The sequence below is a fragment of the Nyctereutes procyonoides genome, unplaced genomic scaffold (genome assembly GCF_905146905.1).
Source record: "Nyctereutes procyonoides isolate TBG_1078 unplaced genomic scaffold, NYPRO_anot_genome, whole genome shotgun sequence".
NCBI lineage: Eukaryota > Metazoa > Chordata > Mammalia > Carnivora > Canidae > Nyctereutes > Nyctereutes procyonoides.
In genome coordinates, this window is record NW_026575052.1 from 29,748,305 (window position 1) to 29,772,979 (window position 24,675).

Sequence of the window (24,675 nt, forward strand, 5' to 3'; positions counted from 1 at the left end):
GAATGCACACACGTGCGTGCACACACATTCATTTAAATGGTCCAACAAATCAGCCCAGGACCTCCAAAACATGTAAATAAAAACATTCACCAAGGACCCCCTTTTGGCCATAGCACGTTGGTTGAAAAAATCACAGCATAAATCAGGTTTCTAATCTTGTTTTCCAACATTTTAGAAATGTTGTATTTTTAACAATTATCTGTTTAAAAAGACTACAACTTGCTCTTTTCCAACAATAACAATAGTCCCATTCATTAAAATTATAGCTGACCCTTGAATAATGGGGAGGGGGCATATAGAGGCTGGCCCCACCTCAGTCGAAAATCCACACGTTAACTGCTGACTCCTCAAAACTTAATAGCTGACTGGAAATCTTAGGGATAGCATGGCCGATGAACATATTTTCGATTAACGTATACTTTATGTATTATATTTATTATATATGGTTTTTACAGTAAAGCTAAAGAAAATGTTATATAAGCAGACCCACACAGTTCAAGGGTCAGAAGTGTTGTATACAGAAGAGTAGAAAGAAAGAAAATGGACCAAAACATTAATAGTGCTTATCACTGGGTGATGAGTAGGAGTCTGTCAGTTGCTAACAAAAATACATAAAGCTAAAATCAGCTGTCTGACCTAAGCTAGGATCACCGCCAAAACCATGGCAGGGAGAGTGAAAGCAGATGAGCCATTATCTGATGATAATTCCGTGTGCAACAATCCTTCTGGTGGTGGTGGTGGAAAGACCCACACAACTCCTCCACCATTCCCACTGACAGGATCAAGGATGAATCACTGGCAAGGTGATCTTGGATCCAAGAGGCTGAGGGGCACATGCTCACTGATCATGTCACACTCCCACTGGATTGTTTCAAGTGTGTTGTGTAGCTGAGCTGTGGCAGTTAATGAATTTGCAAATGTATGAATACATAACACAAAAGTTTTGCGTTTATACAAACAGTAATAACGCAAAGGGTTTGTGTTAATATTTTCCTCTGCCTTAGCAAATTCAACATGAGTAAGATGAAACAGTTTGATGATTACAGATCATTTAGTACCGTAATTAAGATCTATATAAACTTTTATATATAGTAGGCAAATTATATGTACTCTAAAATACTAATTTGTAAAAGCGGAAAAAAAGTGTTCTTTTATTTTGAGAATTGTGAGATATCCAAACAATGCTTGGCATATAGTATACAGTAAATAATCAATGATTATTACTAAGCAGCGAATCCTGCTTATGTATAAATTACCTTAGAATTTTCCATAGTTCGTTTTGAGAGAGTTGCTCCCAGTGGCAAAGAACTAAAAAAATGTAAAGTTGTTGGCCAATGTGTACTATGCACTAGAAAAAAATCTTAACTATATGGTAAGGGTCAATGGACTGATAGCATTTTTAAGATATACCCCTTAGTAAGATAAAAAAGCACTGATGCTAAAGGTAGAGCTACTCCTTCCTGCCAATTATTCTTTCCTAAAGTTAAAATTTCTAAGAATTGGGGGCGGGGGCGGGGAAGAAAGGTCTGGACTACCTAAAGAAAACAAAGAATGTCTTAAAATAAGCAGTAATAAAAATTAAATGCCAAGTTATAATTTGTCACTAACAGGCTGCTGACATTCTTCTGAAGAGCACTAGAGAATGTTAATAGACCAACAAATTCAAATGTAACTGTCCCATATAATTTCATCCACTCCAAAAAAATTTAAGATTTTATTTATTCGAGAGACAGAAGAGAGAGGGAGAGGGAGAGAGACAGAGAGAGAGGCAGAAACACAGGCAGAGGAGCCCGATGTGGGACTGGATCCTGGGACTCCAAGATCACGCCCTGGGCCAAAGGCAGGCGCTAAACCGCTGAGCCACCCAGGGATCCCTTTTTTTCTTTTTTTTCCAAAGGTAGGCTCCATGTCCAGGGAGCTCACAACCCTGAGATCAAGATCTGAACTGAAATCAAGAGTCAGATGCTTAACCAACTGAGCCTCCCAGGTGCCCCTCCCCAAAGATCTTCGACTACCTAATATACCTGCAAAAAGTGAAAAATTGTAATTCTGTGTACACAACAAAGATGAGAGTGAAAAATCAGTGTGCTCAGCAATACCCACTAAAATTTTAAATATTTAAACAACACACACTGACCCAGTAATGTCACTTCTAGGAATTCCACAGCAGCTTTCCCTTATTATATAAACACACATAAAGGATAGTCACTAAAATAGTAAAATTACAAACCGACCATATATTCTTCAACAGGAGAATTTGTCTAATGGCTTACCACACAGTCAAGGAAATGTAGTCTTTTCAAATAAACTCCCTAATATGTACAGGTAAGATTAAAAATTTATATCGATGTGTCTGGCACACATTCACCATTCTTTCTCCCCACTGTCAAGATTGGCAGCGCATTAGGAAGGTATGTGCAGGTTCATCAGAATGAACCAGGAATTCCCTTTCCTTAAATCACAAATGCCCTCCCCTCCGTTCATCCCATTTAAAATCGATGTTAGTGGGCAGCGCGGGTGGCTCAGCGGTTTAGCGCTGCCTTCAGCCTGAGGCGTGATCCTGGGGACCTGGAACCGAGTCCCATGTCGGGTTCCCTACATCGAGCCTGCTTCTCCCTCCACCTGTGTATCTGACTCTTTCTGTGTATCTCTCAGGAATAAGTAAATATTTAAAATAATAAATAAATCGGTGTTAATAACGGCAGTTTAAGATGTATTTTGAGAGATGTCATAGAGCCTTTGCAGTGTAAGATGAAGTGGGTCCTTTTCAAGCCCACCATGAGACAGAAAAATACAGAAGTGAGGAACTCTCAATGAAAATGACTGAATCCTTACGGATGTTCTTAACTGACTTCCACTCAACCAGCCTGCCAGATTAACACAAGTGTTCTGGGTCCCCATAAAATTTATCTGCGTAAAGTCCCATGGTGTACTGAAGGCTGTCCATTCGTAGGCCACTTGATTCCAACTGCCTATCTCTGCTTCCACAAAGAGGAATTACCAACAGTCAGTTGTGTTGACTCCCAAAGCTATTTATACCAGCTATCATAATTAACCTTTTTAATTCAATATTACAAAAACTGATAGTAGTTTTTACTCAAGTTGAACACTGAGAAGTCTCAAAACTTGCTGTAATTATATATAGACAAGGCAAATATTAAGAACAAGGGTAGGAGATAGTGAAACCTAAGATCCTATTCTCCAGTTGTTTTACAAAGTTTTCTTTCCATGTAAAGAAAGTGAAACTGGAAAATTATATCCCATGCATTACACAAGGAAGTCAGACAATGGGGAACTCAAAGAAAAGGCAGTAATCCTAAATTAATATCATCTGTTAATGCCCCACTTTAATAAACGTTGATTAAGCGACGATCAGTGACTCTAGACTAATTAAGGGATTTCACTACAATAACGAGTATTATTTCCAAAGCATTTATTTAAAAGTGGCAATGAAAAAGTCCCCCCTTCAAAATCCAACATGAAAGGGATGACAAAAGTTCCTAGGAGAATAATCTATCATCTCAAAAAACCACCCAGTTAAAAACAGGATAAGCCATACCACTCTAACACTGTAACTTACCTACGGTGGCTCTAATCAGAGGAGAGGAGTCGCCAATATTGTTTAAACATTCACTCTTAATGAAGTCTGTTACACCATTTGGGAAGTTCTGAAAATGTGCTTTCACGTTATTCTTCAATATGAGACCACTCAATGATCTTGTGGGTTCATCTGTAATAAAATAATACTACTGAGTTTTAAAGTAGTTTTCATTTCAAAGTGTAGTTAACGTTTCAAATACTTCTATCAAAAAATTGATTGCAACATTCCAGTAATTTTGCGATAACCAGGAAAAAAAAAAGTATCACAAATGATTATCAAAAGATTAGCTCCATGATTTGTAGTTCAGGGTTTCTCAACCTTGGCTTTACTGACATTTTAGGTCAGATAATTCTCTGTTGGGTATTGTTCTGTGCGCGCCATAAGATGTTTAGCAGTACCCCTGGCCATAGATGCCAGTATCACCTTCCCAAGTTGTGACAACAAAAATGTTTCTAGTGTCCAGATTGCTGGAGGGGTGGGGTGGGTGGCAAGGGGAGGGGGGCCAAATTGCACCTGGTTGAGAACCACTGACTCAGTTTAAGAGTTAATTTAGTTTATATATGGCCACTGTACTCAAGCTTTATTGGAACCTCACATATACATCAAATTACAGATCTGAAAGTATTAGTGACTAAAAGTATCCTATTAAAAAAATTAAGTGGACAAAGAATATACGGGATCACCTTCATATAAAAATAAATGGCGTTCATTTATATCATGTTTTTCACTTGACTCTGAGCTAAAAAAAAAAAAAAAGGGTAAAACAATTTTAAAATTTCCAGAAAATCAGAATTTACATAAAAAAATTCAGTCCACAGACGGGTGTTAACAAATTTTTAAGAAGAACTTTAATAATACCAATAGAATGTAACTGATGCTTTACCGATTGATATCACCCCAATATAACAACAGTTAATATCTTCTGAATGTTTATTAGGTACTGAACACTGCTAAGTGCATTCTAACTAGTGTGCTTTTAATCTTCACAACCTCTTGAGACAGGAGTTATTATCCCCACTGCACAAATGAACAAACCGACGGCTCTGCCAAAGTCACACAAAGCTATTAAGTGGGGAAGCCAAAATATGAACCTCAGGAGTCTGGCTCAAGCCTACACTTGGTGCATTCTACAGTATCGCCACCCTCCACAAAGGACTAGAAGACATGAAGAGCTGGAGCGGTGAACGGAATAGGCTTTATAGCTAGCGCTACTGTTTTTACAAACCCTATTAAAAAAAAAGAAAAAAAGAAAAAAAAAAAAAAGATACTCCCAGCCTGTTCTGGTTTGCAGTATGTTCCTAGAGTCTGATTGGTACTGAATCATTTAAGGGTGAAACATACAGAGACACAAGAGGATACCAAAGTTTCTTTGTACATAAACCCTACCGGGGCCACCACAACAACATACCCTAAAACCTTTTATGTCACTGTCTAAAAACGGTTTCAATTACAACCCATCCCAATGAGTAACTTAAAATGAAACAAAAACAGTTCTAAGTTCTCTTGCAAGTTTAAAACTACCATAAAATAAATAAGTAACCAGTTATTTAAGTAATAATTCTATTTTCTTAAGTCAGCCTTTACTAATTCACTCAATTTTATTTTAAATGATACGTGTTTAAAAGATATACACTGTTTTTACAATAAATGCTATGAGATGAAGACTTTTAATAAGTCACAATACAAAACAGAAGTGGCTTAAAATAAAAAATATCAATTATTTTATATTAAAATATTTGTTGTAGTTAAGAAATATCCTGCCGTAAATCCAAGAAGCCACCAGTCCACCATTTCTTTTTTTTAAAAAAGGTTAAGGCTAATTTACTTTATTGGACCTCAATTTGCTATTAGATGAGCTTATCTCTGAGATCTCTTTCAGATCTAAAATTTTATTCCACGATTCAGTGTAAACAAATTCATAAGAGGGGATGGCGAAGATATTACTAAATAAGCATTTCCATCTAAAGAGGTCATTTATGTTCCCACACTAATATGATGACCCCAATGCCAGTTTTAATAGAAAACTAGACACAGTAAATTTGTGTTCCAAATAAGACACAAGAATAAATATTAACTCTCATACTAATGCTAAGCTCCTACTATGTCCTTTGAGAAATAATGACTAATGACTTAGAGGTAGTTACACCCAACCTCTTGCTATTTGAATTCAAAAAATACTTCTGACTTACTCTGACATTCCCAAAACCCTTTAAGAAAGAATAAAGCAGTCTAACAATCTTTAACATTTGGAACTTAGGATGTGCACACTGACCACAGAGTAGATGGTTTGGTGAAAGTAAGTTTAAAATTTCCAAGTCAAACAATTAGGTTAGAAAAACTCATTTACTAAATATCAAAATTTTTAAAAAAGGAGTAAACACTAATTTGATTATAAACTAGTAAGTGGGAAAAATAATCTCCGTATTAAGAAACAAAGTATCAAGTATATTTAACAAACAAGGAATATTAATTGCTCAATTTAAATATATGCTGAAGAAACTCCTCGTTTCTTAAAACCTAGATTTAGGTTTAATCCCGTCATCAAAAATTAAAATCCCTAAAATTAACTAGAATTTTAAAAATTAAAAACAAATCACAGTACTGTATAAATCACCAAAATCTGAATAAATACAAGATCAGTGAGGGGCGCCTGGGTGGTTCACTCAGTTGAGCTGCTGACTCTTGATTTTGGCTCGGGTCATTATCTCAGGGTCCTGGAATAGAGCCCTGGGTGGTCAGCTGAGAGCCTCCTTAAGGATTCTCTTTCCCCCACCTGTTTGCCCCTCCCTCCACTCATGCGCCTACACTCCTTAAAATAAACAAAATAATCTTTAAAAAAAAAAATTAGTGTGATTTTACTACACATGAAAGCCATTAACCCCCTAGAGCCTTGGAGTTGAACCCTTACGATGGTCTGGTAGTCTAATGCAGGCATTATGTAGCTGAAAAAAAGCAAGACAGTTGAATCAGCATCTGTGTCTAAGACTTACTTCCCAACTCCCAAGTGCCCTGATTTTTTCTTTTCTTTCTTTTCTTCAAAAACAAACAAACAAACAAAACTAATTGCTCCATGGCTTCTAAAACACCCATCACTGAACAGGGTATAGTGTTTTCATTTAGAGTCCAATCAATTGCTCAATCATATTTTTGTGCCTTTTGGATGTCTGACAATGTTCCAGGAAGGGAATCTTCAATACTCAAATAATACTATGAAGAACACCTCTCACTACAATATAAGTTCCATGAGGGCAAAGATTCTTATTTTGTTTACTTTTATTGTCCCTAAGCCTGGACACGAAGTGGTACTCAATAGTATTTGTGAAACGAATAAAGTCTACTGGGACACATGACCTGTATCAGAAACAATCAAATGACCATTATCATTTAAAAAAATAAAACTAATTTAAAAATAAATAATATAAAACTAGTTTTCAGGCTCTGAATTGCCAAAAAAGTAATTTAAACTTGACTCTGTTGTTTTCATTATACTGTTCAGTATATGGTTAGAAAGTTAAGTCACAAAAGTTTATGAAGAGAATGACTCCAGTTTTAGTTAGATTTTAAAAATAGTATACAGCCATAGAAGACTGTAGGATTAATCAAGAGTAATATAATAAATCTCTCTGGGTGATAGGACTATAAGTCATTTTGGTTATATGTACTTTCGATGTTTTCTACGAATCCACATACATTCGGTTATTTAGTAAATCCTACATTCAATCGGTATATTAAATTTATGACATTCATGTACAAGAATTCAAGTTAAAACACCAAAGCCAACTTTGCAACACCCTTTTCATTCATAAAATACGAGGGAACTTATTATAAAAACACCCACCTAACAACCTAATGCTTATTAAACATCTAAATACTTTGCTCATTCCACAATGTAAAGCAGTGGTTACTACAAAATGCAAGCCTTTGATATGAGTATCACTCAGCTTATTTTAACAGGTCTTGAAGATCTTTCCAAGTAGTTTTTAATCAATACAAACCTTACTTACCTTCAGACTTTAATTTTGTAAGAACAAAAATCAAGTAGTTGTTAAAATCTGGATATTGATTGAGTTGTTCCAGTTTCTAAAACAAACAGTAGTTAAGGAAACTTCTCATTGTAATCTAAGGGAAAAAAATCAAGTGTTTTTAATGTAAAATCAAGAATCTTCTTTTGTGTCATTTTTAACCTTGCACTTTTTTCTTGAGAAGAATAAAGTTCTTAAAACCATCAATACATTATTCCAAGAACACACTAATGGTTATGTTAAATCTCTTAGGTGCTTTATGACTGAAAGAGTAAACTTAGTACCTGTATCAATAATTATATTCAATAAAACATAAGTCTCACCTTCAGAAGGCTCAACATAGCAAAAAAATGATCAAAACAGAATTTGTGATTTGAACTTTAAAAACCTTAATCAGAAAGGTACTTAGATACAAAAATGATGACAAAAATGAAAAGCATTCCAAAGAAATGAAAACAGGTCTTTAAAAATCACTTAGGGAAATCAACTTTATAAAGTGGATTTTTAAACTTAAACTGAATATAAAATGTCACTTATACACAAGTCTGTGTATCAAGTCCTATTACATAAGGTCAGTATGAAATTACTGAACTGCAATAGTTCTACAATTGCCCCCCCTCCCCAAGATCTAACATTTCTAGGGACTTAAGTCTGCAGGTATTTCATTCTGTTGGCAGTCAACAGTGACATAAATGTTGTATCGTATCTTTCTTCACGGCCTCTTAACCTCTCTAATACTTTTTTTTTTCCTAATACTCTTCTTAATAATACTCGTAATTGGGTTTTACTAGACAGAAGTATTCAAATGTCTTTACTCAGATCTAAGTTGTTTTGTTCTGAAATTAAAACCATGGTGCAAAACTCTTAGGTATCAGCTATTGCTCACTGGAATACCCTCAATAGTTAGTGGTGAGAAGGTAAATTAACTAGTTAAAAGGCGGTCTCTAAAAAATTTCCAAAGTCTTTCCTTGCTCAAGTAAAACCCAGCGGTCTCTTTCTTTAGTGAATGGCCAAGATCGAAAAGCCGATGCGCTAATTTTTCATCAACATCTCCTCGTAAGATTTACCTTCTTGCAACTTGGGCTGGATCTACCCTTATTATTAAGTCTCAAGCCCATACAAAAACGACAATGCAATAAACGCTTTACTTAGGACACACAAAAGAACAAGGTCATCCATCACCAGGCACTTTGAGAATATAAAGCAATGCTTATTATTATTATTATTATTTAAATACGGTTTGCCTACTGAAGTTTAATTTGTTCCTTATGCTCCAGGCACACAGAACGGACTGCAAACATGGATGGTCTGCCCCAGCGCAGTACGAGGCGTGTAAAAGGTATTTAATAAACACGTACCGAAACAGGGAATAATCCTCTATAGCGCTACGGATGGGATTGCAAGGTTGGTCCCGGGCTGGGCTAAGTGGAGAATTAACTGTGCCGTACGATCACCTGCGAGTCCACTAAGTACCATCAACTGGTCTCATCCCCTCGGCCACAGCCACGGCGGGCGAGGCCGGGTCGCAGCCGGGCGCTGGGGCCTGCACCCCGCGGGCTCGGAGGACGCTCGGAGCTCCTGGTCCCCGCTCCGGGGTGCTGCCCCCCGAGATCCTGCCTGCCCCCGAGGTCTTGCACCCCCAGGTCCTGCACGCCGAGGTACTGCCCCCCCAGGTCTTGCCCCCTGAGGTCCTGCTCCCGAGGTCCTGCCCCCCCAGGTCCTGCCCCCCGAGGTCCTGCTCCCGAGGTCCTGCCCCCCCAGGTCTTGCCCCCCGAGGTCCTGCCCCCCGGAATTGCCCGCGCGGGGCGAGCCGAGCGGCCACGTGCCTCCGCCCCGGGCCGGGGTGCAGCAGGGCCGGGCCGCGCTGCCCGCCCCCCCCCCTCCTCCTCGGCGGCTCCGCGGGCTGCCCGGGGCGCCCACCTACCGGCTCCGCGGGGTCGCTGGGGGCTAACAATAGAGACCACAGGGGTCTCTGCGAAAAACCGCAGACGTTAAGTGTCTTGTTTTTGTCTTAAATTTCTGTAGCCGGGGCGCGGGGGCCAGGAGGGCGCGTGTCCTGCCGCCCGCGCCGCAACAGGTGCGAGGCCGGGCCCCCCGCCTCCGCGCCGCCGGGGCCTCGGGGACCTCGGGGGCCTCGGGGGCCTCGGGGGCCTCCGGGGCCGGGCGGCGGCGGCGCGGGGCCGGCTCCACCCCGGGAGCCCCGGAGCCTCAGGCCGCCCCCCCACCGCCCCGGGGCAGGCCGGCCGGCGGGCGCACGTGCGGCGGGGGCGGCGGGGGCGCGGGCGGGCAGGCGGGGGCGCGGGGCGCGGGGGCGCGGGCGGGCCGGCGGGCCGCGTGCGCGGAGGGCGGAGGGATCCGGGCGCGGCGGCGGCGGCGGCGGCGGCGGCGGCGGCAGGGCGGGGGGAGGGGCGGCGGCCGGGCGGCGGGGCCCGCGCGGGGCGGCGGCGGCGGCGGCGGCGGGGAGGCCTCGCGAAGGATACTTGTTGCACGGTCCTCTGGATGGTGGTGTCCGGGGACTGCGACTCCTTGAGCAGCTGCAGGATCTGCTGCAGCCCCTGCTCGTCGGGCTTCCACTCGTACTCCATCTTGGTTTGCTGCAAAGAAAGCCAGACAGGAAGCGCCGGCGGCCGTGAGTCCCGCGCGCAGGCCCCGCGCCCCCCCGCGCCCCCGCCCCGCCGCGCCCCCGCCGCGCCCCGCCGCCGCGCACCTGCCGGGGGCGCCCGGGGAGCCTCGGACGGCGAAGGCCGGGGACGGGCCCTCGCAGCTCGGCCGCCAACGTCCGCGTCCGCTGCCGCCGCGGCCGCCGAGCAGGAGCCGACCAGACTGAGTCACCGCGAATTTGCAATCTGGCCCCTAGATCCGTTCCCGGGAGCCCCCTGGGTCCTAGTGCCGCGCGGCTTCCGCCCGCCCGCCGCCCAGCGACGCAAGGGCGCGGGGCCAGGCCCGGCTGCTCGGCCCCCCCTGCCCTCCCCCGCCCCCCCCCCGCGGGACACCTGCAGAGGTCGGACTCGGGGCACTAGTCACTCCGAGTCCCCAGGGCGAGCAGTGGAGAACCACAGACATGGTTGGGGGGGAAAGGCCTGATCACTACCCCCGACAGCTCCATACTAGGGGGAAAAAAAATCATAAAGTTCACATTTCAGTTTTAGATGCATAGCTCCAATATTTAGTCTCCACTATCTGAAATGTATTTCAATCACAGTCCACACCGCAACAAACACGAAAGGTTGCATTTACGTCTGCACAACGGGACTGAAAAAAAACTGCGTTCTCGTATAGACTCCTGATTCCTGAACTTGTAAGCGAAATAGATTCCGTCTGAAATACCACATCTCACAACTGAAGACTTTGGGGTGAAGGAAAAGAAAAACGTGATTTTGTAAGTGGATCGTGATGAATTCTATTAAAGCGCTGTCACAGACCTCTCCTGATTTCCCTCCAGGCCCAACCTGGGCAGGTGTTACCGGCCCCATGTGCCAACCACGGCTCAGAAAGATGGGAGCAAATTACCACCGTTAATTAGCCAAGGCTGGGCCCAGCGCAGGTTTCTCAGGCTAGGAAGAGCTGCGTCGGCTACAATCAGTTCAAACTATTCTACCAATGACACAGTTTCAATAGAACTAGTGGCTGAAAACACAACTTCAGTATCAAGCATGAATTATTTGTAAAGACCAAATTGAGTATGATGAAAGGCTATTACACATGGCTTTATTCCTACCTGATGGTTTGACAGATGAAATTAGTCCCTTCCTAGTAGGAGGCACTTCCTAGCAGGGGTTAAAATTACCTGACTGCATGTCTCTAGTTAGCACTGTTTTTCTTTCTTTCCTTATTTTAAAACCTTTCCTCTCTCCTTCTTCCACTTTGTTTTCTGGGTAATACCCTGTAACGCAGCTTTGCTCACCACCTCTTACTTCCTAAATGACCCAAAGTGAATACCACCCCCCCACCAATAATTATCTAGACGTATCTGTTAATATTGTAGCGTTTTTATTCCACTCTTTGTTCTGTGTGCTCATATGTACACTATATTTTATAATAATGGGATTGTCCTGGTTTTTTGCCCAACTTCAGGTATCATTATTTATTGAAAGTGTTTTTTAAAAACAGGATAATCTTCTCTTGTACTGCTGTGACAGAATTTAAATACACTTTGACATATACACAACCTGTACAAATCATATGCATGCGACTAAATGGATTTTCACAAACCGAAGATGCCTCTGTAACCAATGCCCACACCAAAATATAAATCATTACCAGTACCAAGGTTTCCACTGTAACCACTTCTCAGTTATCCAGAGTAATCCCTCTTATTAATATCTATCATTAGAGATCTTTCATTCCCTCTTAGTACTTCGGAAACTTGTCTAAAATTACAAAAGTTGTAACAAACAAAACAACATGGTTGTACACATAGAGTTAATTCAATCCTACCTCCAAGCTTATGTCCATCACAGAATGTTTTAAATTTGATAAGAATCTTGCTACACCTTTCTCTGTTCTCAAACATACATATAGTTCTGGTTTGGTTTTGTTTAAGATCATATACTATAAACTACACTCTGTTAATGCTACAACCTGTAAACACATAATAGACCATCATTCCCAGCTAACATATATATTTAAATCACTTTTCAATAGTCGCATATCCATCATTAGAATGGATAAAACATAGTTTGTTCAACCACTTCTTGATGGGCTTCTGGGATGCTTCTACTTTTTTTTTTTTTTTTTTTTTTTTTTTTACCACAACGAACAGGTCACAGAAAAACATTCTTGCACTAATGTGTCTACAAAGTAGTAGCAACCCAGTAGGATTATTAGGCCAACAGTATGCGCGCTTAAAACTTTCTAACAGTTATTACCAAATTACTTTCTAAAAACAGTTACGCAATTCACACTCACCAACAATATGAATGTTTCCTTTGCCAGCATATTCTTTTAATTTTTGTGACTCTAATGGGTAAAAATTTAATTGCTCCTAATACAAGAGTAGGGGACATGGGTGGTTAACAGGAGAGAACCTAAAAATCTGAACTTTAGTTACGAGTTGGAGCTGCTACCATGCACATCACACCAGTGGAAGTGCCATCTGGATAACCTACTTAACTCCTTAGCTGCCCTCTTGAATAAAGTGAAGTTGGTGCCAATAGCGGTCAGTCCCAAAGACATCTTCAGCACACCTGTCCTGATGAGGAGTGCCCCATAATATCATTATCACACTTCTATCCCTGGACCCAAGTAAGTAGAATTTTTTTCCCCAAAGTTTAGTATTAAGAACATTTACTTTGATTAGCCTATGATGATGGGATAGATAGAACAAAGATAAACCATTCCCTTAGACCTCACTCAGGTTGTTGGGAACAGATTCTCAAAAATATTTGGTAACTGCTAGCTAAGAGATGTCAGGTCATTCTGAACTTCTAAATGCCGTTTTTTTCTTACTGTGGTAAAATATACATAATATAGAATTTAGCATTTTAACCATTTCAAGTGTACAGTTTAATGGCATTTCAGTACATCCTCATTGTGCAATCAGCACCATCCCAGTTCTCCAGAACTTACCACATTTTAACAGCCATTAAAATTAGGAGGAATCTTCTGCTAGGGTAGCCAGAGGGACCACAGGGTTATTTGGATAACATCTGAAGTACTGCAAGCTAACCAAGGACACCAGAATTCCGAGGTGGGACTCATTATTTAAATAGTAAACCACATCTATAATAAATAGAATATCAAGATTAACACTGGATGTTCTTGAAGTAATTACTATTCCTTTTACATGTGGAAGACTCAGATCTAAATGTTTCAAAAAAGGAAAGTAGTACTTCAAGTTTTTCCCTTTTAGAGTATGCAAATCATGCTGGTTGGTCCATGGCATTCCATGGTGAACACCCCTCAACCAAAGGCATTTCATCAGCCAAGACAGTTAATGTGAACTCGCTGAATAGAAGATGACACCAGGATAAAAAGTTGCCTGCTAAGTTACCGTACGATACCATTTGGGGCCTTCAGCAAACTGAAGAGTTCCAAACTGTTAAGAATTTGCATGTCCATAAAAAGTTTGAATTTGCCAGAGTTAAAAATCGTGTGAGGTAAAGACACTAGTTGAAAAAAGTAAAAATAAATCTAGTTTCTTCCCTGTTGGAGGGGTTGTAATATTGTTTAAAAAGCAGATGGGAGGTCTGGACTCAGCTAACCTAAGTTTAAGTCCTAATTCTTCCACTTGGTAGCTATGAAAACCTGGACAAGTTAATTCATCTCACTGAGCTTCAGTTTCTCAACTATAAAATGAGACCGTATCAGCTCTGTGGTAGGAGAGCTGCTGTACCTGCCTGGCATATGGTATGGTTGGAAATGTAGTAGTTTTAATTGTCACATTATTGGTTTCCTACTGCCTGCAAGATACAATCTAACTTCTTTTTCAAGGAAGAGGCCGTTCACGACCTGGTCCATCACCTCTAGAAACAGCTCTTGTGATTTAACCTCAAACTTTATGCTCCACCAATACCGACTGAGCCTCTGAATAGGATTTCCTGACTGGAAGGTTCTCTACATGTGACCCTTTGGCAATCTCCTCACTCTTCAGAGCTACGCTCATCGATTCAATTTCTAAATATTTATTGAGAGTCTTCTTTGGCATCATTTTTGATACTGGATACTATTTTTCTTCCATGATATCCCCACAAGACTTTTTTTTTTTAATCCCCACAAGACTTACATGTTTTTTTTTTCATTACAAATCTAAAGTTTATAGATATTTTCATTTTGGAAACTATCATATTATAATTATTTCCAGCTCTTAGCAATATATCGTGTTCCCTGAGAAGAGAGACAGTGTCTTTCTGCCTTCTTTGCCTAGCAGAGTCTGATTCAATAAATATTTGTTGAGTAAATATTATTGCTGCTGCCATTAATTCAACTGAATATTGAACTGAGCAACTACCATGTGCTCAATGAGCAACAAAGATTCAAAGATAAGTAAAATATTGTTCTTGCCCCCACTAAGCTCTCCTTTAATGAGAGAGACAGATGCACGGTCTATGAATGAAGAATATGAAAAAGGTGCAATAGGAGGGGAGAGGAACACGAATATACTCTGCCAGGAAAGAGAAAAGTGCTTTATCCCTCTTTGGTTCAGAGCTTTTTCTTCCCCATCTAATTTCAATTACATTCAAAAAAAAAAATTTACTGAGCAGTCAGCTGTTTCCACCTATACGGTAAGTTACTTTGATGTGAAAAATGTTGCCTTGCTTGACAGGGTTTCCCCAAATGGTGAACCACTCCAAACAAAATAAGGCATACTCTTCCTTCAATAGCAGTTTTATTCCTGGAAAACTCAGCATTTAATTAAAATCCTGCAAAAAATTCCATGTGCATGTGTAAAATCATGTTAGGCTCTAGCTGATATTTTTTCACCCATGTGACCATCAAAAGTCACTCAGGGCTTAAGATGCTTCTTACCGGTGACCACCCAGAACCCCTCAGCCCCGCCCACTAAATGCCAAGAGCACTTCACCAATTCTAGCACTTCCCTCCCACCCCGGTCCAGATAGCAGCACTATGGTAGAACAAGTACAAGGGCTGGAGGGACATTAAACTTACCCATCTAGGAGGTCAGGAAAGAACCTCCTTGAAGAAGTGACTCTTTACCTGAGAATCTAACAGCAATTACCAAAAAGTGGAAGCGAGAGGAGTGCAGCGGCTAGGAGGATCCCGCAGACCCTGTTGGAATGTATCCTGAGCATCACAGAAAGCTTGTGGAAGGGGTTATAAACTAATAGAGGACATGATCAAATAAAAGTATGGAAGAGAATTACTCTTCCTAGGAAGCAGAAATGAGAAAGGAGAGAATATTGTGCTGTTCAGTATTATGTTAATTTTCACAAGCATAATATTTTCATAACAAAAAATGATTTATACATAAAACCCATCAGACTGCAATGTGGGAAATCAGTGGAGGGGCAGGAGGGCACAGAAGACCTAACTGTGCATTCCGAATTTAAAATGGAGTTCTAGAAGCCTGGGTGGCTCAGCTGACTCTTGATTTTGGCTCGGGTCAAGAGATCAAGACCTGCATCAGGCCCCATGCTGGGTGTGGAGCCTGCTTAAGATTCTCTCTCTCCCCTCCTTCTGCCCCTCCTCCTCCCCAGTTGAGCTCTCTCGCTCTCTGTAGATAGATAAAATGGAGTTACAATTTCAGAGTTGTGAGTTAGAGCCCCACATTGGGTGCAGAGACTACTTTAATAAATAAACTTAAAATAAAATGGAGTTCCAGTTAGGGGAAGGCCTGTCGTCTTTCACAGACAGCCAAAATACTATAAAAAACATCTGGTACTTAAATATTAAAGGGATAAACACATCTATTATTTGTCAATAGTAACAATAGCTAATGTTTTTGAGTCCCAGGCAGTGTCCTAAGCACTTACACATGCTAACTAATTTATTCCTCAGAACTCTATGATGTATTAAGATTACCTATATTGGGGCACCTGGGTGGCTCAGTCAGTTAAGTGTCTGCCTTCATTTCAGGTCATGATCCCAGGGTCCTGGGATGGAGCCCCACATCAGGCCCCTGCCTATCTCAACGGGGAGCCTGTTTCTCCCTCGCCCTCCGGTTCATGCTCTCTTTCTCTCCCTATCTCTCTCTCTCTCTCAAATAAACAAATAAATAATAAAATAATCTATATTTTGCAGATAAGTATATTGAGGCACCAGGCAGTGAAGTTGCTTGCACAAGTTTACTTACATAACATAATAAACGAAGCCCTGATTCAAATCCAACTGATATGGCTCCAGAGTCCAACCTCTAAGCCTCTGATATACTGCTTTTTTCACAGAAATATCAATGTCTGTAAACTGGGAAACTAATAATATATAAGACCATTTGTATTTTAAAGAAATAACAAGTATTTGTTGCCTTTATAGTGAGGTAACAAAGTAAAAGTCAAATTTCACTATTGTAAAATAAAGCAGTATGTATACTGGGAACATATAAAAATGATATATTTCAATAGGTCTGAGTACAGGCGTTCAAGACATTCAAAATTGAATCTTTATAGCATTCCTTGTTGAAACTAGGTGGCAAGTATTATCTTCATTTGACAGATAAAACAAAATACGGCTTTTGTCATTTGCTGAATGTGAATCAGATTTGTAGACTCTCAAAGTCAATGTCTCTTATACTGGCTTTTTACAAAAAGATGCTATGATGAACAGGGAAGAAAAAAAATCAGCTACACGAAGGGCTAAAAAGAGATTCTTATGTCTTTTAAAGTTACTTAATAAAACTTTTAGGAGAAATTGAATCAAAGTTCAGTTTGATGAGAAATAGAATGAAAAGAAAAAAGGCAAGGTTTAAAGGTAGCTGATTATTAAGAACTTAAAAAAATGAGGTATTTTAATGTCAAAGAATCAAAATGTCAACAGGCTTCTTAAATTATAGCTATCAGTGAAACTGGAAAGTCTTTTAAGAGATTCTATAAAGTAATCAGAGATTAAGGCTCAAGAACAAAAAGCAGGAAAAGCAAAACCCAACTGTTCAGCTCAACCTACTTGAATGGAGCTCAAATAGATTAAAGGGGAGGGATCACAGCATATGAACCCTCTGCTGTTACAAGGTGCGAGGCACATAATAGGTGATCAATCAATCTGATTCATTGATTAGGGTGAATGATTTAGTTCACCACTTGGAAGAATTATGCTAAGAGGTTAAAATTATAATCCTTAGGCATTACAATTTATTAATATCTAAAAGCAAAAAAGATTAACAACAACAAAAAGAAAATGGAAAAAGGGACTAAGGAAAATTTAAATAAATATATTCTTTCAGTGCTCTTCCAGGAGGACCTTCAAAGATGACTAGGCCTATGTGACTCAAATACTCAAGTATAGAAATATTCAAAAATTTTTTTAAAAAAGAGAGTCTAGGGATCCCTGGGTGGCGCAGTGGTTTGGCGCCTGTCTTTGGCCCGGGGCGCGATCCTGGAGACCCAGGATCGAATCCCACATCGGGCTCCCGGTGCATGGAGCCTGCTTCTCCCTCTGCCTGTGTCTCTGCCTCTCTCTCTCTCTCTCTCTCTCTCTGTGACTATCATAAGTAAATAAAAAATATATATATTTATAAAAAAAAAAGAGAGTCTAGTATCAAAGTGAGCAGTTTTGTCTTTTTAAAAAGATTTTACTTATTTATTCATGAGAGACACAGAGAGAGAGGCAGAAACATAGGCAGAAGGAGAAGCAGGTTCCCTGTAGGAGACCTGACGCGGGACGTGATGCCAGGACCCCAGGATCATGATCTGAACTGAAGGCAGATGCTCAATCACTGAGCCACCCAGGTGCCCCAAAGTGAGCAGGTTTTAAGAAGGAAAACTTGATTTCACAACCCAATCCAACTACAACCAGGTACTTCCCATATACTACAGCTCATTTAATATTCAGTGCAGCTGTATGAGGTAGATATTAACTCTATTTTATATTAACTGAGGTTGAGAGAGGTTAAGTACTTTCCTGGCCAGTGTGGGGGCAGATGGGGCACTCAAAACCAAATCTGTGTGATTTCAGAGTCTGGACTGTGCCTAGTAATAACAGCAACCCTGTTATCATTTACGGAGTACTTCTATGTGCCAGTTACTACACTAAGTGCTTTAAATGCATGAGATCACTGAATTCCATGAGTAGGGACTATTATTATTTTATAGAAGAGAAACAGCCTTAAAACAAGTAGTGCGTCCAAAGTCACAGAGGTCATAATGAACAAAGACAGGACCTAAGCCCAGATGTACCAGACTTCAGAGCCTGTCCACTGAACCATGCTGTTGTATTATTCTCATTGTGCCACTTTCATGAACATGTGACTAACCATTAACAGAACTCTTGGGTAGACTTCTTGAGTAGACTTCTTTTCCTCTCTATTCCATGCATGACCAAAATTTCAATAGCTCTCTTGATGAGTATCTGCTTTCTTCAGTTCTGGTGTGATAACTGCACCTTGCTTTTCAGAGTTTAAACTTTTCTTATTTTTTTAAATTTTTATTTATTTATGATAGTCACACACACACACAGAGAGACAGAGAGAGAGAGACAGGCAGAGACACAGGCAGAGGGAGAAGCAGGCTCCATGCACCGGGAGTCCGACGTGGGATTCGATCCGGGGTCTCCAGGATCACGCCCTGGGCCAAAGGCAGGCGCTAAACCGCTGCACCACCCAGGGATCCCTAAATTTTTCTTATTTTTAAAAGTTTCATTTATTTAAGTAGTCTCTACACCCAGCATGGGGCTTGAACTCATAATCATATGAGATCAAGTTAGACACTCTTCCAAATGAGCCAGTGAGTCACCCAGAGAGTTTAAACTTTTCATTTCAATCAAATAAAAGACAGCAGTAATACTTTCCATACATTCCCTTAACTTTTGGTAACATTATTTTCATCAGCTTAAGATAGGATGTTATATTTTATGTGAGACTCATGGTAACCATAGAGGAAAAATCTGATAAGATTATGAGAAAGGAATTAAAGCATACCAATACAAAAAGCCATCAAATCATAAAGGAAGATAGCATGATGAGAAGAAAAAAACAACCTTAAACCAGTCAAAAAAAAATTGAAATGGCAATAATATGTCCTTACCTATCAGTAATTACTTTAAATATAAATGGATTACATTCTCTAATCAAAAGACAACGGGAGAACAGAGTAAGAAACAAGATCCAACAATACGGTGCCTATTAGAGATTCACTTTAGCTTTAAGGATACACACAGATTGAGATCGAAGAGAGACCGCAAAGGGTATTCAAGTAAACGGTAAAAAAAACAAAGCAGGGTAGCAATACTTAGATCAGACAAAATAGACTTTAAACTAAAAATGGTCTAAACAGACCAAGAAGTTCACTATATTAATATAAAAAGGCCAATCCATTAAGAAGTTACATATTTACTGTAAATATTTATGCATCCAACATCAAAAGCACTTAAATATATAATGTAAATACTAACAGAAGTAGAAGGAGAAATGAACAGCAATACAAAAATAGTTGGGGACTGTTAACATCCCATTCTCAACAACGGATAGATCATCCAGACAGAAAATCAATAAGGAAGCAGTGGACTTGAACAATACGATAAAGCAAATGGACCTAACACACATTTCATCCAACAGAACAGAATACACATTTTCTCAAGAACACACTGAAAACTTTCTATGACAGATAATGTGTTAGTGAAATGAAATAAGTCTCAACAAATTCAAGATAGAAATTTTATCAAGTACCTTTTCTGACCACAATGGTGAAACTAGAAATCAGTAATAGGAAGAAAGATGGAAAATTCACAAGTCCATGGAAATTAAAGCAACACACACCTGAACAATCAATGGATCAAAGAAGAAAGCAAAAGAGAAATAAAAAATATCTTAAGACAAATGAAAAGGGAAATCTAATATCTCAAAAGTTACAGAATGCAGCAAAAGCCGTTCTAAGAGGATAGTTTATAGCCATAAGCACACTCATCTATCAAGAAAATATATCAAACAACGTAACTTTATACTTCAAAGTAGTAGAAAAAGAACAAAGTAAGGCCAAAGTTAGAAAAAGGAAGGAAATAATAAAGAGGAGAGCAGAAATAAATGACATAGAGTTTAAGAAAACAATAGAAAAACCAACAAAACTAAGAGTTGATTCTTTGGAAAGATAAAACTGACAAACCCTTAACTAGAGGAAGGAAAAAAAATAGAGGAACCAAATAAATAAAACTATAAATGAAAGAGGAGGTATTACAACCGATACTCCAGAAATTCAAAGCATCATAAGAGACTACCATGAACATTCTATACCAACAAGCTGGACAAGCTGGAAGTAATGGATAAATCCCTAGAAAATATAAACCTACCAAACTGAATCATGAAGAAAGAAAATCTACACAGACTTAATAGTGAGTAAGGAGATGAAATCAAGTTAAATTCCAATAAAGAAAAGCTTAGGACCAGATGGTTTCACTAGTGAAGTCTATCAGACATTTAAAGAAAAATTAATGTCAATTCTTCTCAGAATCTTAACAAAAAATTGAAGAGAAGGGAACACTTTCAAACCCATTTTACAAGGCCAGCAATTCTGATAGTGAAGTCACATAAGGACACTAGAAGAAAACCACAGGCCTTTACCACTGATGGTATAGATGTAAACATTCTCAACCAATTACTAGCACAATGAATTCAACAGCATATTAAAAAAATCTGACACTATTATGAAGAGGCATTAATCCCTGTGATACAAGGACAATTCAACACACACAAATGAGTCAGTGTGATATAACACATTAATAGAGTGAAAGATACAAGTCATATGATCTCGAGACATTCAGAAAAACCATTTGACAAAATTCAATTTCCATTTATGATAACTCTCAACAAATTTGGTGTTAGAAGGAACATACCTCAATATAATAAAGAACATCTATGACAAACCTACATGTAACATCACACTGAATGGTGAATGGTTGAAAGCTTTTCCTTTAAAAATCAGGAACAAGGGCAGCCCTGGTGGCGTAGTGGTTTAGCGCCGCCTGCAGCCCAGGGTGTGATCCTGGGGACCCTGGATGAGTCCCACATCAGGCTCCCTGCATGGAGCCTGCTTCTCCCTCTGCCTGTGCCTCTGCCTCCCTCTCTCTCTGTGTCTCTATGAATGAAAACATAGAATCTTTAAAACAAAACAAAACAAAAAAAGATTAAAAAAAAACCAGGAACAAAATCGGGGCAACCATTCTCACCATTCCTATTAAACACAGTACTGGAAGTCTTAGCTAAAACAATCGGGAAATAAAGTAAAATAAAATAAAATAAAATTAAATTAAAATAAAATACATCCAAGTCAGAGTGGAAGAAGTAAAATAGTCTCTATTCACAGAAGGCATAATCTCATACTTAAAAAAATCCTAAAAACTTTGTTAAAAAACTAATAAATGAATTCAGGAAAGTTGCAGGATATAAAATCAAAATGCAAAAAACAGCTGTATTTCTATACAAGAACACTAAATCATCTGAAAAAGAAATTAACAATTCCTTTTACAACATCAAAAAGAATAAAATAATTAGGAATAAACTTAATTAAGTGAAAAATCTGTACTCTGAAAAGAACCCTGATGTGCCTGAAGACACTGATGAACAAAACTGAAGAAGACATAAACAAATGGGAAGATATCCTAAGTTTATGGATTGGAAGAATTGATATTACTAAGGTGTTATGCCACCCAAAGCAATCCAGAGATAATGCAATCCCTATCAAGATTCTAATGGCATTTTTTTACAGAAATAGAAAAATGAATCCTAAAATTTGTATGGAATCAAAAAGACTTTGAATAGTCAAAGCAATCCTAAGAAAAAAGAACAAGCTAGAAGTATCATGCTTCCTGATTTCAAAGTATACTACCAAGCTATAGCAATCCAAACAGTATGGAGCTGGCAGAAACACAGACTTTTGGAACAGAACTGAGAGCCTAGGAACAAACCTACCCACGTACAGTCAACTAATATTTGACAAGGAGGTCAAGAATACTCAATGGGTAAAAGACAGTCTCTTTAATAAGTGGTGTTGGGATAACTGGGTATTTACAAACAAAAGACTGATATTGGCCCCCTATCTTACACTACTAAAAAATTAACTCATAAAGGATCAAAGAAAGACTTGGACGTAAGACCTGAAACCAAGGAACTCCTAGAAGAAAAAACAGGAAAAAAGCTTCTTGACATTGGTCTTGGCAATGATCTCATGGGTATGACAACAAAAGCACAAGCACCAAAAACAAATATAAACAGTGGGACTACATCAAACTGCACAACTTCCACACAGCAAAGGAGATTGCCATCAAAATGAAAAAGCAAGCTACAGAATGGGAGAAAGTTTTACAAACCATTATCTACCAAGCAGTTAATATCCAAAAGATAAAAGAAATTCATAACATCTTAACAGCAAAGAACCCAAATGATTTGATCAAAAAATGGGCAAAGTACCTGAATATACATTTTTCCAAATAAGATATTCAAATGGCCAATAAAAAGATGCCAACATCACTAACGCAAACCAAAACCACGATAACATAATGCCTCAAACCTGTTAGAATGGCTATTATCAAAAAGAACAGAGATAATAAGTGCTGGCAAGGATGTGGAGAAGAGGGAACTAATACTGATGGGAACGTAAATTGGCGCAGCCACTATGGAAAAACAGGATGGAAGTTCCTCAAAAGTTTAAAAATAGAACTACTATGTGATCCAGCAATTCCACTCCTGCATATTTATCAGAATGAAATTAAATCACTATGTTGAATAGATAACTGGGGCCTCATGTTCACTGCAGCATGACTTAGAATAGCCAACACATGGAAATACATTTATGTCCATCAACAGATATATGGATAAAGAAAATGTGATACACAGTTGACCCTTAAACAACACACTGGGTCTGAACTAAATGGGTTCACTTAGATGCAAAAAGGTTTTTTTGATGCAAATACTAAAAATGTATTTTCTTAGTAACACTTTCTTTTCTCTAGATTTGAGGATAAAGTATGCAATATATATAAGATATAAATACGTACTAATTTTTTTTCTGTAATTGGTAAGGCTTCTGGTCAACAGTAGGCAATTGGTAATTAAGTTTTAGGGGAGTTAAAATTATTTATGGAATTGGAACTGCACAGTGGTCAGTACGACTAACCTCCATGTTAACTGTATATATATATATATATATATAATGGAATATTATTTACTATTAAAAAAGAAGGAAATCATTTTTTTTAATTTTTTATTTACTTATGATAGTCACAGAGAGAGAGAGAGGCAGAGACACAGGCAGAGGGAGAAGCAGGCTCCATGCACCGGGAGCCCGATGTGGGATTCGATCCCGGGTCTCCAGGATCGCGCCCTGGGCCAAATGCAGGCGCCAAACCGCTGCGCCACCCAGGGATCCCAAAAGAAGGAAATCCTGACATTTGTGACAATATGGATAAAACTTTGGGGCTTTATGTAAAGTGAAATAAGTTAGAAAGACAAAAGCTTTATGAACCACATATTTGAGAAATAAAGAGAATTCCAAAGTCATAGAAAGGAGATTGGTGGTTGCCGGGGTAAAAATCGGGAGGGGAAATGGATGAAGAGAGTCAAAGGATAACAAACTTCCAGTTATAAGCTGATTAAGTTCTGGGATGTAATGTATAGAATGGTGACTATAGCTACAATATTGTATTGTATATTTGAAAGTTGCTAAAAGAGTATAATAGAAAGTTTTACTAAAAGAGTAAATCTTAAAAATTCTCATAAAAATAGTAATAATTAAAAAAACTATATGTGAGATTATGGATATGTTAACTAACTTCACTGTGGTAATCATTTTACTATCTATACATTATATAAAATCATTATGTTGTACATCTTAAATTTCCACAATGTCCTATATGTCAGTTATATCTCAATAGGTTAAACAAAATTTTTTTTTAAATTTTTATCTTCTTAACAATCGACTTAGAGAAACATAGGTCTTTTTTTTAAAATTTTTATTTATATTATGATAGTCACAGAGAGAGAGAGAGAGAGGCAGAGACATAGGCAGAGGGAGAAGCAGGCTCCATGCACCGGGAGCCCGACGTGGGATTCGATCCCGGGTCTCCAGGATCGCGCCCTGGGCCAAAGGCAGGCGCCAAACCGCTGCGCCACCCAGGGATCCCAGGTTAAAAAATTTTTTTAAATAACAAAGTGGATAAGAAAATTTTACTACTATTTCCTCCCCCCCCGGCCCCCCAAGAAAGACCTGGGTTTGGAATGGAGGCCTTCCTATTCTTATTTATTTATTTATTTATTTATTTATTTATTTATTTATTTATCTATTTATTTACTTATTTATTTATTTATGAGCGACACACAGAGAGAGGGAGACAGGCAGAGACACAGGCAGAGGGAGAGGCAGGCTCCATGCAGGGAGCCCGACATGGGACTCGATCCTAGGTCTCCAAAATCCCACCTTGGGCTGCAGGCGGCGCTAAACCGCTGCGCCACCGGGG

General features: G+C 39.3%; 1 protein-coding gene across 1 annotated transcript in view; it reads right to left on the bottom strand.

Annotated features, from left to right (window-relative positions):
- The window catches only part of TNPO1 (transportin 1), a 61,227-nt gene extending 50,766 nt beyond the window's left edge, over positions 1 to 10,461 (bottom strand). The window contains exons 1-4 of the mRNA XM_055331633.1: positions 10,331 to 10,461; positions 10,104 to 10,217; positions 7,606 to 7,681; positions 3,581 to 3,730 (exon numbers count right to left, since the gene is read on the bottom strand). Of these exons, the coding sequence (XP_055187608.1) occupies positions 3,581 to 3,730; positions 7,606 to 7,681; positions 10,104 to 10,208 (331 nt within the window). The 5' untranslated portion in view covers positions 10,209 to 10,217; positions 10,331 to 10,461. The remainder of the gene's footprint in view (positions 1 to 3,580; positions 3,731 to 7,605; positions 7,682 to 10,103; positions 10,218 to 10,330) is intronic.
- Positions 10,462 to 24,675: the final 14,214 nt, after the last annotated feature.